The sequence below is a fragment of the Mauremys reevesii genome, linkage group 16 (genome assembly GCF_016161935.1).
Source record: "Mauremys reevesii isolate NIE-2019 linkage group 16, ASM1616193v1, whole genome shotgun sequence".
Lineage (NCBI taxonomy): Eukaryota > Metazoa > Chordata > Testudines > Geoemydidae > Mauremys > Mauremys reevesii.
The window spans coordinates 37,858,750-37,875,287 of record NC_052638.1 but is presented as its reverse complement, the minus strand read 5'-3'; the positions used below and the strand labels follow the sequence as shown (position 1 = coordinate 37,875,287).

The window sequence follows — 16,538 nt, the reverse complement described above, 5'->3', positions numbered from 1 at the left end:
GAAGCTGCTTCCAGTTGCCCTGCTGGGGTCTGGCCATTGGTGCAACCCATTCTCGAGGGAGCCCAGCTGTGGGTTTCAGAGCCAGGTCGGATTGGCCAGCGAGTGTTCGGAGCCAGGGGGTTGGGCCTGGCCTGTCTGGGGGTCCCAATCAGCTGCAGCGTGGCTCCAGGGGTGGGGACCAAGGAGAGACCCTTGTAACATTCACTGCGACTGTCCCCAGACTTTGGGACCAGCACTGTGGAGAACGAGATCGGTGACCCACCCCCCGGGGTGTGAGTGGATTGTAGGGCACTTCCCCATGCCTCTGCCCTCCCCTCCGAGAAGCACTCCACCTCCCCTGCCCTCCTCTCCAAGGAGTGGCTCCTACCCTCCCCAAACTGCCGCACGGCCTGCTCCCTCTGCTGCGTTTGCCTGGGGCCAGCCCAGATTGCAGGCCCGTCGGCTCCGGGACCACATCCCTGTGTGCCAAGTGCCTGGCATGGGATCAGCACTGACCCGCAAGTGCCCTGTGCCCAGACGGCAGCCGCAAGGGCAGGACAGGGAGCTGGGCACGAGGGCCTTCTCCTCCTGCTCTGGCTAGAGAGGAGCGGCTCTGCGGCAGGAGCAGAGCCGTTTCCATCTCACCGTCCTTAAATCCTCAGTGGATGTTTTTCTCTTGCTGGTGATGGGTAGAATTAGCACGAACCGTCCATTGGTCCCCTCCACGGAATCAACCCGGGACTCCCCAGAGGGCTGCATCTCTTCCCCTGTCTCTTTGGGACGGGCCTCCGTAGCCCGGATGCTGCATGCACAGAGCAGACCGGCCCACTGCTAACTCCCTACCCCGGTCCTGCTCCTCATATCCCTTCGGCTGATCCTCAGCTCAGGGGGCAGCTGGGGGGCCACACGCACAGAACTCAGGCGCGGCTGCTCGGGGTTGTGGGACACTGAGGAAGAGCTTTGAAAAGGTCTCGGTCTCCGTAGGACGGAGCCGCAGGCCAAACTTACCAAGAGCTCCCCAATTTGCAGGTGCATCTGCTTGTCTCCCCCTCCCTCAAGGTGCGTCTGTAGATACAGGTCTCCACTTTACACATGCAAATGCTGGGGGGTTGCACTGGCCCACTACTGCCCTGGTCTGCCCCTGTGGCCAGTCTGTGCGAGAGAGGCCTGGGGAGCTGGGACGCGGGTGCACCTGCGAGCCAGGCTCATGCTGTGGATGGTGGGTACGGGATCGCATGGGGAACGCGCTGCCCCTTGTGGCTGTAGGGAGTTTGTAGTGTTTGTAGGGCATGGGGCGGGGGGCCGAGTCCCAAGGGGGAGCAGTTTCTGTAGCTGGGGTTGGGGTGCTGGGGCCAGGTCCCTCCCGAAGGGACAGGGTCAGGATCCTGGGAATAAAGCTCAGTGATGCCTGGTGTGTCCCAGGTCCAGGTGGCACTAAACCCCAGGCCCGTCTGGGGCAGCCTGTCTGTGGCCCCCGGGTGCAAATCTAGTGCTGGCTTCCCCGCACATTCCATGCCCTGAGCGGCTTGGAACTCAGGCCAGGGACGGTGAGGGTATGGGGGAAGGCGCCTGTCTGCATCGGGCTGCACCCTCTGCACGGGAGGCCAATGCCCCGAGCGACCTGCCCTGCTCTGATCGCTCTGGGTGGCCTGGCCATGGGCGGCTGCTTCCCAGGGAGCTGGAGAGGCCGGGCTTATTGGTGGGCTTAGCCATGGCCTAGAGTCGGGGCTGGCAGGCGAAGGACCCTGCAGAGGCGGGTAGTGGCATTTTGCAGTATCCTGGGCAGCACGGACTAGGGAGACCTCCTGCTGCCCCACTCACTGACTGCTGCTGCTGCTGTGCCCACGGGCAGACCTCTCAGCCCTTTGGCGAGAGCCCCTAGCGGGTCCCCGCCAGGCCCCCGCCAGGCCTTAGACTGTCCCCTCCCTGTGCTGCCCCCTCTTCTCTGCGGTGCCCAGCACCGTGCCTGCAGACAGAGCTCTGCCGGCGTGTGGGACTTCAGCCGGCTCGTGGGTCTGTGCCGTCGCCGATCCCTGGGGGGGACTGTGGCCTGGGAAATGTGCTGCAGCCCATTGGCGTTTCCCTGCCAGTGCCCGTGAATGGGGATGGTCGGTCCCCTGATGCTGCTGGACCCGGCTTCCCAGGGAGGCTGGAAGGCTGGAGCAGCCAGGCCAAGCCGGGGAAGAGGGAGGTGCTGGGGCAGAAGGTGAGAGTCTCTCCAAGGAGCTGAGGCAGCCGCAGGGAGGGGATAGCAGTAGGGGGCAGGATCGAAGCCAATGGAAGGTTGTGGGGGAGGTGTCGGAGGCGCAGTGTTGCAGGAGGGGCGGTGTTGGCAGGAGGTGGGCATGGGGGGAGCCTCACACCCCATGGCTGCTAGAACAGTCCGTGTTGGCCCAGATCTGAGTGTGCAGCCGCCCACACTGGGCATGTGGGCAGGGTCAGCAGAGATCTAGCCACCCCGTACCCGCTTGTGGGCTCTGCCACAGTCACAGCAACTGGGGGCAGGGGCGGGGGGAGCCTGGCGTGCACGCACACATGCTCTCACCGTCACTGCACGCCGTTTACACGGCCACAGTTTTCCTCGTCTCATTCTGATAACCCAGAGCCACTGGTTTGATTCTCCCTGGCGGTTCCAGCTCCTCCGGTTCTTTGCGGTGCCAGCGGAGCCCTGGCATGGAGTGGCAGCCTGTATTGCCCAGTCACCTGCCCACTGATCTGCAGAGCTGACCCGGCACCGTGCCCCTGGCCCTGGGTTTTCTAACCACCTTCGAAGCCGTGATCTGAGGCCCGGTCTCACTCCTCTCCCCCTTGGCGAGCTCCCTTGTGTTTTTCGCCAGGCGACAGCCTGCTCTACCCGCTGCTTCGCGGGCTAATGTCTTTCCTCGGCATCGTGTCTGGAGGGGGCAGTTTAAACATTCCGTTCAGATGGAGTGATCCACATGCCATCTCATTTGCCGTCCCCCGAGAGAACGCGTGGCGAGAACGCGGAGGAGAGACGCCGGCCTTCCCCCCACCTCGGCTGCCATGCTTCACTGAAGTTTTATTTTGCCTAAGGCTCCTCCGTGCGTTCGCTTACCAGCCAAACTGCCCTGCTAATAACGAAGCCGGCGACTGCTGGGTGCCGGCCTGGAGAAATGGATTTCTCTTTCATGGGCTATTTAGCAGGAGCTCGCCAAAGGCGACGCGCAGGCGCTGGCTGGAGGAAGCGCAGGTAGGAATTAGAGGAAGAGTGGAGGGCTGGGGGGGTAGCAGGGAGTGGCAGGGCTTCCTGGCCCCATGCTCCGGATTCTCATTCAGGTTTGGGACCACAGTCTAGGGGAAGTAAAGACCTTTAGCTACCTGCAGCGGGGGTGCCCCTGCTCCCTGCCTTGCCAGCAGGGATCTGCAGCACTCCCCTGCATGCTGGCCTCTCTGCTGCGGCTGCAATGGGGCATGCGGTGCAGTCTCCTTTCCTTTCACACCTGCCCGCCAGCGTGCCCAGCTTGTTTCACGCAGGCTAGAGCCCCAGGCCAGGACGTGCGATTACGGGAGAGGGGCATCCTGGAGGTGCCCAGCCGAATCCCGTTCCTGATCCCCCGAGGCAGAGCCGTCCCGGGCACTCACTCCGTCATTCCATCAAGGTCATTCCTTTCGCAGGCACTTGTGGCTGTGCGTTATCCCGCCGTGTGTGTGGGGAGGGGTCGCTAGAGGATGCCACCCGGGACAGCACTTCTTGGATACTCCCAATGCGCCCAGTGAGCCTGGCCTGCATGTTGCTAGGTCATTTGGCCAGGCAGGGTTGTGCTGGCACAGTGCGGACAAGGTGTCACCTCAGCATGTCTCGCCCTCGTACCCCCAGCAGTGGCACCCGCAGAGGCCGTGGCCGCCCTGTGGCACCGCTCGGGGAAGTGTGGATTGCATGACAAGCGCCTGGAAATCTGACCCGTGTTTCCATTGAAAGCCCCTAATCTGGGCGGGAAGCTGCTGTGGCCAGGGGAGCTCAGAGGATTTAAAGGACTTTGTCATTCAAACCTGTGTGACTTAAAAGGGAGACCTGGCAACAAGCAAAATGTGACCCTCTGGCTAAAGGGCAGCCGGTGTGGGGTGCGTTAAACAGCGACCACACCCTCGCACACAGAGCAGGGCTGGTCCCAGGGGGTGTGCTGGACACAGGCTGGGTCCCTTCCTCCATCAGCTTCCCTCTCTCCTGCTCTGGGCCATGTTTCGTTCTTTTTCTCACTGGGCTTTCCCTCTCTCTGCCATTTTCTCATCAACGCTTCCAAGCGAGGTGGGAGCCTCTTCTCAGCGCCGGGGGGTTGGAAGTGGTTTCAAACAAGCTGCCCCCTGCCAGTAGGAGTCTCCCCGCAGCGCTAATGCACAGGGCTAGCGGGACAGAGCTGTAGCTTGAGGTTTGCCGGTGGCCTCAGCCGGCCTCGCCCTCTGTAAATGGACTCCCACCCTCTGAGTGCAGCCAGCTTTGCTCGCAGCGCAGCGCCAGCTGGCAGGGGTCGGCCTTAGGGAGCGTCTCCAAGCTACAGAGAGCCTTGCCCCCGGGAAGCCAGCCTGGGAGTGCTGCAGGGCCCCGGATCCCAAGGGGGGACATCAGGAAGAAGGCAAAGGAAGCGGCTCCTGTGGCCACAAGCTGCCCTGCCCTGCTCCTGGCTGCTTTCACTGCAGCTCAGAAAGGTCCCTGCCCCCCATTCCTGCACAACCATTGGCTCAGCAGTCTCCAAGCCTGACCATTTTCTTCCTTGAGACCCCCCCGTAGCCTGCACCCCAGCCATCTTCCTCTCCTCCATACAGAGCTTGGCCCTTGCTGGGTTTGCTCCTGCGGGCTAGGATCACCGCTACCCACTGGAGCTCTGTGACTCTTCCCGGCACAGTCACTTCAGCTGTCCCATCTGCTACTGCCATTAGCACGGGGGTGGTGCCACAGGAGTGCCTGTGCGCAGGGCGGCTGAACCAGAGAAGCCAGGTCCCTGGCCTGCCTCCCTTTCTGGGATGAGCGTGGCCAGGTTATGGAGCTAGAGCATCAATCCTATTAGCGTAGCGCTGGTCGCTGCCCTTCCCTTTGTGCCAGACACCTCTGGGCCACGTGCTGCCAGGGCCAGCCTGAGTCTGGAGAGGAGACGGGCATGGGCAGAGCCCACGGCTGGCCCATTGCACCGCCCAGAAATCCCGGCTCCTTGGGAGCATGTTCGGGGCTCCTCTGCCTTGGCAAGGCCCCTGTAAAGAACAACGCACCAGCGCTCAGCAGCGCGTGGATGGCGTGTGTCAGTCGCCAGGCCCCCTCCTTCGGCGGCGCAGCGTCTCCCTGCCGCCCGTTTGGCAGCCCATCTGTTTTATTGGGGCGGGAGGTTCAGTAATTGCGCATCATTTGCGCTGCCAGCAGAATTTCTCACGGGGAAGGGAGTGAAAAATGCAGACAAGCTTCAATCTGGCTGCTCGGGGCTGTGTCTTGCGACGCGGGAAGGGAGGGAGCTGTGGGCTGCTGGTGACAGAGGAGATCTCTGTGCCCGGCCATTCGTCTCTGCTTGCTGCACCGTAACATTTTCCACTGGCCGGCCAGTGCCAAGAGGCAAATCTCCCGAGGGACGCTCCCACGAACACAGAGCGAGACGGGGCCCGGAGGGGGGTGGGGGGGCAGGATTACATCAAGCGGCTGATTGGCCTCTGAAATGTGGAGGGTCACCATGGCAGAGGATTCATTAATAATTACGGTGGAAATTGCCCAGCCTTCTGGAAGAGAACATGAATCCTACCTGGCGTAATGGGCGCTGGTCTGTGGGTCAGCAACCCCCGCATTCCCCCACCCGCACACAAGGCGGCGAATCAATTTGTAAAATGCTATAGATTCTGCCGCCCCATTTTTCTCCTCTGTCTCATTCTCCTCAGCCACGTCTCGCTGCTTAGCCATCAAAAGCGACATTAGTGGGTTCTGACATTGATTTCCTGATGCTTAAATTTTTCTCTCGCGCGCCAGTCATCCTCACCAATGCAGTCATTTTCCTTTGCAGCGATATACAAAGATCTGCTCCAGCAAATTTGGTTCATAATAAAAAGCCACACATTTTCTCTGTTGATTTAGATTTAACTACTGTATAATTTGATTGCAGAATCCTTCCCCGTCTTCAGAATTCCCCGCCTGCCTGGGTTTGTGAGATGGATCATCTCCTAGATGTATAATATATGAGATTATCTAGCTCGGGAGGCTTTGGCGGGGAGAGGAAGGGGATTGTGTAGAACAGGAATGTGGCATTAGGAAAAGCTACGGGTAAAAAGAGCCCTGAGCATCAGTGGGCCTTTGACAAGTGGAGGCAAATTGGTGTGTTTCCCTGCTGTAATGCTAGAGGCTGCGGTAGGTTGGTGCACTGATCTCTCATCTCTGGAGACCTAGGTTCAGATGTCGGTTAGATCACTGGAGAAACGAATGTGAGTGGCTCAGTCCCTAACAGGAGTGGCGGAAGATCCCTAAAAGTGTGGGGGGGGTGGACACCAGGGCCCAAACTGTGGCCCCGCCTCCTGTGCTGCCCCTTCTCCCTGAGGTCCCGCCCCCACACCACCCATTCCTCCAAGGGCCCCACCCTCACACCGCCCCTTCTCCCAGAGCCCCCCACCCTTGCACCAGCTCTTCCACCCAAGACCCCGCCCCCCGCTCACTTGTCTCCACTCCTCCCCCGTCACTTGGCCTTATGGTTGGTAAAAAGTGGGAGGGCCATGGCCTCCTCCTGCCCCCACCCCAGTCCGGCATCCCTGGCCCCTAACAGATGTTTATTCACATCATGAAGCCACCTCGTGATTCTGAGCCGTGGTCGTTTTCTTCTCAGGGGAAAGCTTGGGAGCTGCAGGGCAGGGCTGAGGTGCATTGGAAGAGCGAGAGAGGCCACCTTGCAGGTCTCTTGCACTCCAGCCACACGGCTCTACCCAGTGCTGTTCGCTTTCATGAGCATCAAATTCACCCACCAAGTTTCCCTGGAAGCCGCCCCCCAGTACAAAGAGCTCTGTATGCCAGGTCTAGCCACCCCCTCCTCCCCAACTCAGCTGGAAAAGCTGCCAGAGCCTTTGGAGTAGGATTTTGTCTCTCCTAGTCAATGGCTTGGCTGAAGCTGAAACACGACTTTAAGGGGGAAACAAGAGCTAACCAGGGGCGCCGGGCCCGGTGGGGATTAAAGCGACATGGTTTCTCTTGCAATTTCTTTCTCTCTCATCTCAAAGGAAGAGGCCAGGCAGGCTCAGAAGCTGTGGGAAAGGCTGGTGTGTGAGAGCAGCCACGCCGGGAGCCAGCCGCATCCAGAAACAGGGAGCTGCTTAACATAGTTATTGATATCAAATGGATGTTAATTGAGTTCCGGGAGCTTGGAGATTCAGCGCAGAGTTCAAAGTCATTCTCCCCCCCCCCCCTTGGTGTTGTGTGAATCTGTTAAAGGGATATTAACCTCCAGGAAGGAAGGGTCTCTCGTGTGAACTGGAGGGCCATCTCAGAGCAGCCAGGGCCCTTAGCTCTCGGTGTTTGTCCATGACAGACAGCTACACTGATCTAGCGGGTCGGGTGTTGGCCTGCGACTCAGGAGCCCTGGGTTCTGGTGACCTGCCAGGTCACCTGGGCGAGCCATTTCCCTCTGCTTGCCCTCCCTCTCTTTGCTTAGATTGTAAGGTGGAGGGGCAGTGTTTGGGCAGCACCTGGTACAGCAGGGGCCGGGTCTGAGCTGGAACCTCTGGGTGTTACTGTAACACAGATGATCAACAGCATATCTGAGCCCCAGAGCCTGGGCTATGCTGAGCTCCCACGATGCTGCTGTTCTCCAGGATAGAGACTGCCAGGTCCATCCTCGCTGCGTTGCCGGCTCAGCCAGATTGCTCCGTTCTACGAGAGTAAAGCCGTCCAGGGATCCGTGCTCAGGGAGGCTGGGTACAGAGCAGGGTTCCTGGGGGCTCACCAAATGGAACTGGCTGAAGACAGGGCCTGGTTCCGATCTCAGTCTCTCTGCTGTGAACCCAGAGGGGCTGCGCTGGCCGCTGGGGGCTTGTGCTGCTTTTACAGGGCATTGCTGCAGCCAGAATCTGGCCCAGTGTGCTCATCGGGCCGGGCTGGTTTCCAGCCTCGCCCAGCCCCAGTGAAATGCTGCTGGGTTCCTGCAGGGGCCTGCTTGCCCATTGCTGTTTCTGCCACTTTTTAGGGCCTGACTCTGCCAGGTGCTGAGCACCCGCGCCTCCCTGGAACCCACAGCTGCTTGCTGAAGAAGCATGGCGCGTGCTGCGAATCGGCAGGAGCAGGCCACGTCGATCTAGTCCTGGGGAAGGATTTCAAGGGAAGGGCTGTTTTTTAACCGGGAGGCTGCGGGGCATATCCTCAATGCGCTGCCTTGTGTCTGAGCTGGAAGGATCGGCCCGCGGAGTAACTCCGGCTGGTTAGGGGTGGGGTACGGTCGTGTCATCCCAGTGTGCCCCATAAGGCTTTGCCTGCGCAGCCCCCTTGTGCTCCCCGGGCTCTAACTCGCTACGGCTTCCCACGGGGCAGGGTGAGCCAACCCCCAATCCCTCGCCTTCAGACTGCAGGTTCCCAAGGACCCCTGCAGCGTCTCCATCCTTGCGAGGATCATGGGGCACAAGGATGCAGCCGGCGCGGCACACAACGGGGCCCCCAAAGCGCCGCGGTCCTCATGCATGGCCATGCCGGGCAAACATCAGTACAGGGTGGAGAGACCTGGCCAGAGCAAAGCCTAGAGAACTTTGCCTTTCCAGGAGAGCTGGGTCAGCCCTGCTGGGTTCTGAGCCTGTCAGACCTGCTGCATCAGGAGCTGACCCAGTGGCCTTTGGCTCAGGCCCAGACCCCCCAAAGCCCCAGGTGTTACCCCAACCCGCCCCCCTCCGCACACACAGCCCTCTCAGCTGGGATTGGGGGTTTGGCTAGAGCCCAGGTGTTGCTTTCACTCAGGCTGGTAACCCACCCGCTTTGCAGAGAGGACACCGGCTAACTCACTCTCGAGTGCCGATAGCCCTCCAGTGCCTTCCCCCAGGTGCCCAGCCAGCGAGATGAGTTCTCCCCCAGCTCACTGGCAAAGGATCATTGAGCGGCTCAGGTCACTGCTGTGCTGGGAACCGGGCGACGCGCCCCCAGAAGCCCTAGCGACACGCGCAGGTGAGCGCAGCACCAGTGAGGATGCCGTAACTCGGGTGGGGCTTTGCAGGGGGGCTGCTCACACTCAGGCTAGGCTAACCCAGCGCTCAGACCGGGGTGCCCATCTGACCTCTCATGGTATATTCTACACATCGTTCAACCGAAGCATGGGGAAGTTACAGACTTGCTCAAGGTGGCGCCGGGGACTGACGACCGAGCTGGGCATGAATCCAGGCGTCCTGATTCCCAGGCCCTTGCTCTATCCATCGGACAGGACTAAGAAGCTGGAAAAAGAGAGTGTCTTCAGTGCGCCACATTATTTGCCAGCAGATGGTGACTAGTTTTGCCTTTAATGCGAATGCCTCCCAGCTGTGGACGGCTTTGCTAGAGGGGCGGGGAGGAGAGGGGAGAGACACTGGATGGCCTGTGAGGTTGCTTTGCCAGATGAGTCATTCATAACTCGGACCTTTGCAGTGTCTGGGATGCAGGGTCCGCGGCGCCTTTCGTGGCTGGACAGAAATCTGCATCTTTTCTTGTCCAATCAAGGAGTAAATTTATTCCGAAAGGGAGGCGCAGCGAAGAGGGAGGAAGGAGGCACAAAGAAATCCCCAAAGCTCCTCAGCCGATTGTGGGCTTCACTGGTTCAGATCTCTGGTTTTTTCTTCTTCTGCAGGGTCTCAGCTGTTAATTACATTTGCCTGTCAGCCTCGCCTGCTAATCTGCTATCACTGAGCAGAAAGCAGGAGGTCAGACAACAAAGGTGACACCGTCACACTGTGCCTCTTGTCATCTCCAATCCAGATTAGTTTCATTGACTAACTCCTGGCTGAATAGCACCAGTTAATTATAACGATCACAAACCCTCCCGTTTAAAGCCACACAGCGAGAATTAAGGTTCTGAAGTAAGACTTTAGCTTCATTAATTGCCTGGCTCATTGTGGCGGTATTGATTGTTAACGCTAGCGCGCGGTGAGTAATGGCTTCCCAGCTCAGAGGGGATTAGGTGCTAATTGTTGTTGGCCTTGCGCTGACAAGATAGACCTCAGAGGGTGTCAAATCCGTATCGGCCGCCTCCTTTGTCATGGGCAGCCTTTCTCTCCCTGACTCTCCCCGAAGAGACTCAGGAATAATTAATAGGGCTCGGCAGCCTCTCCAGGTAGGATTCCTCCGCCACTCGCCCCTTCGTTTCCCCCATCCCCGAGCCAGCCCGGATAGCCGCGTGGAACAGCTCTTCTCCACGTCCCAGGCTCCTCCCCGCTGCTCGGCACCAAGCGCCGTGCTCTCTCGGTGGCTCTGAGAGCGTTGCTGGGCACTGTAACCGGAGCATGGGGAGCAATAGCGTTCGAGAGCCCACAGGTGAATTAGGGGAACATCTTATCTTAGAGCTTTATCCTGCCGCCGTGACATCTGGGCACCTTCCACAAAAACCAGCAGTGCTAGTGACGTCACGGAGCCTGCCAGGCCCAGATCCACGCCAGACGCCCACTGAACTCACGGCATGGCGTGTCCTTTGTCCTGCCAAGCGGGCACAAGGTCTGCAGGCTCCAGTTCTGAGTTACAAGCCCCGGGATTCAATCCAGCTCTGTGCCAGCCTCATAGCTGAGAGGCGCCTCATTCAGCTGGTATGCCATTAGCGACGTGCTGGGGGAGTCGGACCGAATTGCAGAGCCTCCAGCCCAGGCCGGTCGGGACACCCGGTGGCTGAGAGCAGCCTCAGTTCCCTTCCCGCCAGGGAAGCAGCCGTCTCGCTAAGCCCACTCTCAGCATTGGTGCTAATTAGCAAACTGTGACGTAAATGGATGCAGCGCCATTGACTTTGTTGGCCTTTTGCCCATTTCCACCAGCAGAGAATTTGGCCCCTTGTTGACTGGCTGAGCAGAGGAACCAAGGATTGAACGGGCACTGGAAGTGGTCCCCCCGCAGGTCAATGCTGAAGCGCATCGGCAGAGCAACATGGGGTCACTCCTGCTTCTGTCTCCTCCGCCATACAGCAGCATCTTTCAGGAGCACAAAATTCACACATCCCAGAGCTTGGCCTGGCCTTGCGCATTTTTACATGCTAGCAATTTGCAGTGAAGCACATGATGAGCTCTGCGTGCCCTAGTTAGCATCCCATTTGTATTTCCACCCCAGCCTCTCCTTTCTATACGCGTTGCTCTCGGTACTTTAAGTCCATTTCGGAGGTTTTATTTTTCCCTTGCAAATATCACTGGCATCCCCGGGGTGGGTATAATTTAAAATACAGATGTATTATGCAAATAATGCCAGAGCCTTGCCCAAGGGTTACATAGAGCGACTCGATTTATCCCAATGCCTGCGTCTGCGAGCGCCGGCGCTCACTCAAGAGTAACTTTTGCAGCCTCGACTGCAAGTGTTGGCTAATTTTTCTTGAAAGAAAGCGGTCACCCTCTCGGGTCACTGTGCCCCCGCTTGCGTGCCGCGACAGGCATCCTTGGCAGCGGGTGCTGTGCCACGCAAGTGGCACTCTTTGCGCATGCTTGGCATCCCTGATCCCCCTTTCCCATCTCCAGTGCCATAGATGAATGTCCATGCCGCTCAGAGTCAGCCAAGCTGAGGGCTGGAAAAATTCTCATGTTGGCTCAAAGCTGGAATATCAGGACTTTGCATTAAACGTCTGTAGCGGCCCCAGCTTTGCCTGCGTGGAGGATGGCGTACTGTAGACTGGGTGCCCCTGGAAAGGACACACGTCCTCGTACAGCGCGTTATCAGCCACAGGGAGTTACTGAGTTAAATAGAATAGAAGGTTTTTAAAAGGGACTGGAACATTTTCTGAGCAGCGATAAAGCTTGTAGTTCTGTGTGTTAGTCTAATCTCCATGCTTCAGGCCGTGGGGTGATCACTGTGGGGGTCAGGAAGGAATGTGTTTCCTCATTTACCTAGTATGGCATTGCTAGCTGGGTTTGTTGTGAGGGGGTTTGTCCTCCTCTAATGCCACAGTCGTAGTCCCCTGTTAGAGGGTCAACAGGGGAACTGAGGGGCTGACCAGGAGAGCCAAATCTTAAATGACTACCCCACCATACTTGTAAGTTACTGCAGCCTGCTGCTAAACTCTTGTCGCTCCGCTGGGGAGGACATGGAAGACGGCTCAGTTATCCTTGCTGAGATTTGAACCAAGGATCTTCATATCCGAAAGCAGCACCTTTGACTTCGGAACTACAAGAGTAACTTGGTGAGCTGCTCGTGACAGTAGCACTCGTGTCCTCTGCCCCCAGGACCTCCAGCTGCCAGAGGGGATCTCACTGCACTGTGTCGGATTAGACATGGCACCAGAGGACACGGAGGGGCCGCGGGGAGAACTGAGGCACATTGTAGCCTCCCTGTTGGCCATGCGGTGCTTGGGGATGGAGTGTTTGCGCAGGCTCTGGAGAATAAGACCACGGTCAGGAGCAAAGGCTGTTAGGGGAGATATTCCCCTCAGCTGTCAGCACCCCAGCCAGCTGTTCCTTACCGGGGGCTGGCGCCGCTGGCTGCTGTGATGTGAGGCTGCACAGACAGGGCTGCATCATGGAGCAGCCCCGGTGACCCCTGTCTGAAGGCTCAGCAGAGCTGTCTGTTTGAGAGATGGTTTTTCCAAGTGCTTTCAAGCCCCCATGGTTGGGCAGAGGGCCTTGAAAATCCCTCCACCGCATCGGGGCTCACGGGGTGAAAAACCAGGGTCCTTTGGAGGCAGTATGTCAGGAACTCCAGCCCTCCCATCCCTCCCAGCAACAGACCTGCTGACCAAATGTGCCAGGCCCTGGGGGAGAGGACAAGGGGCAGGATCCTCATGCACCGGCCCCTGCCATCTGCCAGTGTCTGGCACCACTGAAAGCCGGGCAGCTGCCCCGTTTGCACAAAGACGCCCTTGGTGAGTGACTTCAGCCTAGCTTGTCCTCGAGCGTGGAAGCCCTCTCCTGCCTGTGGTGCTGGCCGGGCTGGGCGGTGCCCTCCCGCGCTGGCAGAGCCGCCCGGGCCCCGGAGGGTGTGGGGTGTTGCCAAGCTATTCCGAGGGGACTGACGAGAGGATCCATTCTGGGCCATTTAAACAGCGTGTGGCAAAGCCTTTTAACGCTAAGAGGATGCTCCCGACTGAGAACTGAATGGCTGCCCAGCTCACACGCTCACAGACAGTGCCGCCTGCTGAATAAAGGGATATTGAATTATAAATAAACAACTAATGGCTTTTGATGCCTCTGACCCCTTTCAGCAGCAGCACATCTCCTGCATGGTTGTCCAGCTCCCCCTGGAGCCTCTCTCGCCATGGGCAGGGAGCCAGCTTTGGCGGGCTGGGCAGGAGTAACGGTCCTTATTAATAGCACCATACATTGAGACTCATTGCCATGATGTACTTTACGCCCTGGCTGTGGCGGAGTGCCTCTGCCACTGAAATGCAGCCACTTCTGGGGTGAAGCACAACAGCCATTCAGGCAGCCCAGAGCAAGGGGTCATTCGCCTAAGCAAGGCAAAGTAGAGTCTCTTTGAAAACAAACATGGCTACTGCGTTCTCTGGCTGCTGGATCTTCTGGTGTGGGGTCGGGGAAGAGGGGCGTTAATAGGTCCTCAGACGTACACAGTAAATCCGCCGCATGGATCCCTTCTTTAACCCCCTGGGAAATTTACCCACTTGGCTGCTATAACTCCCCCCCCCCCCCCCCCCCCCGTGGGCACTCTTATTCCACTAGTGTTTGTACCGCTTCCAGTGACATGGGATGTATGCGTGTGCGTAATTATCATTATGCCGGGAAATTGTCCTGGGTAGACATGTCCTGAGGTTGCCTTCATCCATCTCCTCCTTTCCCTCACCTCCGGGATCTTCATCCATCTCCCCTGTCCCTCACCTTGGGGATGGCAAAGATCCGCTCAGCCCGGCATGGGCATTCATTGCCTTGTCGGGGCGGAACTGCCACCTGCTGGGAGTCTAAACCACACAGCGGCATTGCGATGTGGGGGTGTCTTGCGCTGGTCGCTGTGGTGCCTGGGTTCTACCAGCCCTGGTACTCACCCAGCATTTCATTCAGAGGCCTGCTTGATAAGAGAGAGGTCCCTTCCCGGCCATACATCTGGCTTTGCAGATTATATCCTATGGGCCACCAGGCAGGGCTCCAGTGGTGGCTGTGACACTGGACTAGTTGGGGCATTGAGGATAGCTGGTGGCCCTCCATGGGACTCTGAGGACCTTTCCTAGTGGCCCCGACACTCTGGGCCCAACCCCTCAATACCCCTGGCAGTCAGTGGCCATTGTGGGTGTGAAGTAGCTCACAGGAATCTCTCAGCACCGTGTAGGATGGGGCCCTCGGTGATGTGCTCTTGGATGCTCCTGTTCAAAGGGGTCAGCAGCTCTGACGGGGGGTTACACAGGACGTGATCTGCTAGCCCAGTTTGTGGCCTCTGACCCAGCTAATGGTGCCTCCAAATCCACAGCCTGGCGATCTGGGGACAGGGCTGTTGTCAATGAGGTTTAATGGGTGATGGGCTGCTATGAAGGGTTTGTTAAAGGTTTCCTTTATGATCCCCTCTCTCGGTTTCTTTAAAGGGTCTTCGATAAGCAGCGAGTCTTCCCCCGTCTCCTCGCCAGCCACCAACCACAGCTCCCCTGCCAGCACGCCCAAGCGAGGACCCATGGGCCCCATCATCGTCCCCCCTGGGGGGCACAGTGTGCCTAGCACGCCCCCCGTGGTGACCATCGCCCCGACGAAAACGGTGAATGGCGTCTGGAGAAGCGAAGGCAGACAGGTAACATTTCTGTGTGTGTGTGTGTGTGTGTGTGTGTGTGTGTGTGTGTACACATGCACACTTTTGAATCTTATGAGGGACAGACACTCTCCTGCTTCAGGGCCTAAACTGGCTTCTAACTTTTGGGGTCAGGAGGGAATTCTCCCTGCAGGGTGGTTTATCCCATCAGTGCAAGGATCTTACACTTTCCTCTGAAGCAACTGGCCTTGCGGGATGCCAGAGTCGATGGGCCAGAGATCTGACCTGGTGCAGCAGTTCCTCATCCAGCGCCACAAGAATGTGTTGACTCTCCGCAGGGGTGTGTGCTGTGTATGCAAGCACAGAGGACAAAGCCACATGTGTGCACAGCGCTGTTTGCTTTGTGCGTGTATCTGATACCAGGCACAGAAGGAGACTGGTGGGAACTTTGCTCTCAAGCCAAATGTTTTTGGTTCCAGTGCCAAGAGTGATAAAAGGTGGTGGGAGCGGGGCAGCCTTTGTCTCTAATCTCCATGCAGCCTGCAGTAAATATGCTCCCGGCACCCCAATCTGACTTGGTTTGTCCCAGGCTTCCCTTCCTGTCTCTCCCCTCCGCCCCATGCCCATGCTGCAATCTGGGTAGGAAGCACTTGCTAATTAAGAATCATTGTTAGCGGTTCTCCTCGCCTGTATTTTACAGCGGGTTCCCGGAGGGATTACACCACTTGGAAATACTAATTAAAACACAAAGACGAGAGGGGAAGGAAAGCAACACTCTTGGTGCTTCAAGGGACGCAGGCTCTAATCCCACAAAGCAGACCCCGCTGCCAGCACTTTGGGAGAGGCAGGGTGCTCGCAGCGCCGCTCTCTCAGCCTTCCCCCTCCTGGCTGCTGACTTGGCTGCCTCGTAAGAAGTGACCTTTTTAAAATATAGGTTAACCAGGTCTGGTTTATTGTCTCGCGTAGCTGCGTCCCAGCCTGGCGCCTGGAGACGGGGAGGTCATTGCCGCGTGCGCAATAGGCTTTAATGCGCTAGGATGGGAAAGGAGAGAAGAGACCATTCCTGCTCCTTCTGATCCACCCCTGCCCTTTGCACAACTCGCTGGAGGGGACGGCTCTGTGCAAATCCCTTAGGGCCGCGGCCCTGCAAGCCAGTCTGTGCGGGGCAGCCCCTGGGTGGAGCCGTGCTGGGCCCAGGGGTCCACACGGATCAGTGTGACGCTTGGGCCCTTACTGGCTGCATGCCTCAGTTTCCATAGCTGTAACATGGTGGTAATTCGGACCCCCAGGGGACTGGCAGAAGGGCAGTAGTTAGTGGCTGCAAAGTGTGAACTGGAAGCCGCTGTGTCACCCTCTAGCGCCCCGGAGAGGCAGGGCAGGGCAGGGCAAGTCCCCATTGTCCATAAGGAGGGCCAGAGAGGCTGAGTGACTTGCAATCAGTGATGGAGCGGGGACTGGCGCCCTACCTATTGGGCTCTCCGCTGGGAGAGAGGAGTGATAGCGATATGAAGCAGCCCTCAACACGTTTTACAAGGGAAGGCAGGTATCCTCAAGCCCATTTCGCAGATGGGGAAACTGAGGCTCAGATAAGTGATTTTTCTCCAGGGTCATGCAATGAGTCAGAAATTGATGCCACCCCCCACCATCTGCCATGATCCCTCCTCTGGACCCTGCTGTGGAGCAACCGGCCGAAGGGAGATGGTTTCAGACTGAGCCGTAGGGGACACGTTCTTCACAGGGCAAGGGAGTCCTGGGGGAGCAGATGAAGGTC

General features: G+C 58.3%; 1 protein-coding gene across 5 annotated transcripts in view; it reads left to right on the top strand.

Annotated features, from left to right (window-relative positions):
* Positions 1-16,538, top strand: part of GSE1 (Gse1 coiled-coil protein) — a 232,194-nt gene that overhangs the window by 180,135 nt on the left and 35,521 nt on the right. For all 5 annotated transcript variants that reach the window (XM_039502721.1, XM_039502724.1, XM_039502725.1 and 2 more), the window contains exon 3: positions 14,610-14,809. In XM_039502721.1, coding sequence (XP_039358655.1) covers positions 14,610-14,809 — 200 coding nt within the window. The remainder of the gene's footprint in view (positions 1-14,609; positions 14,810-16,538) is intronic.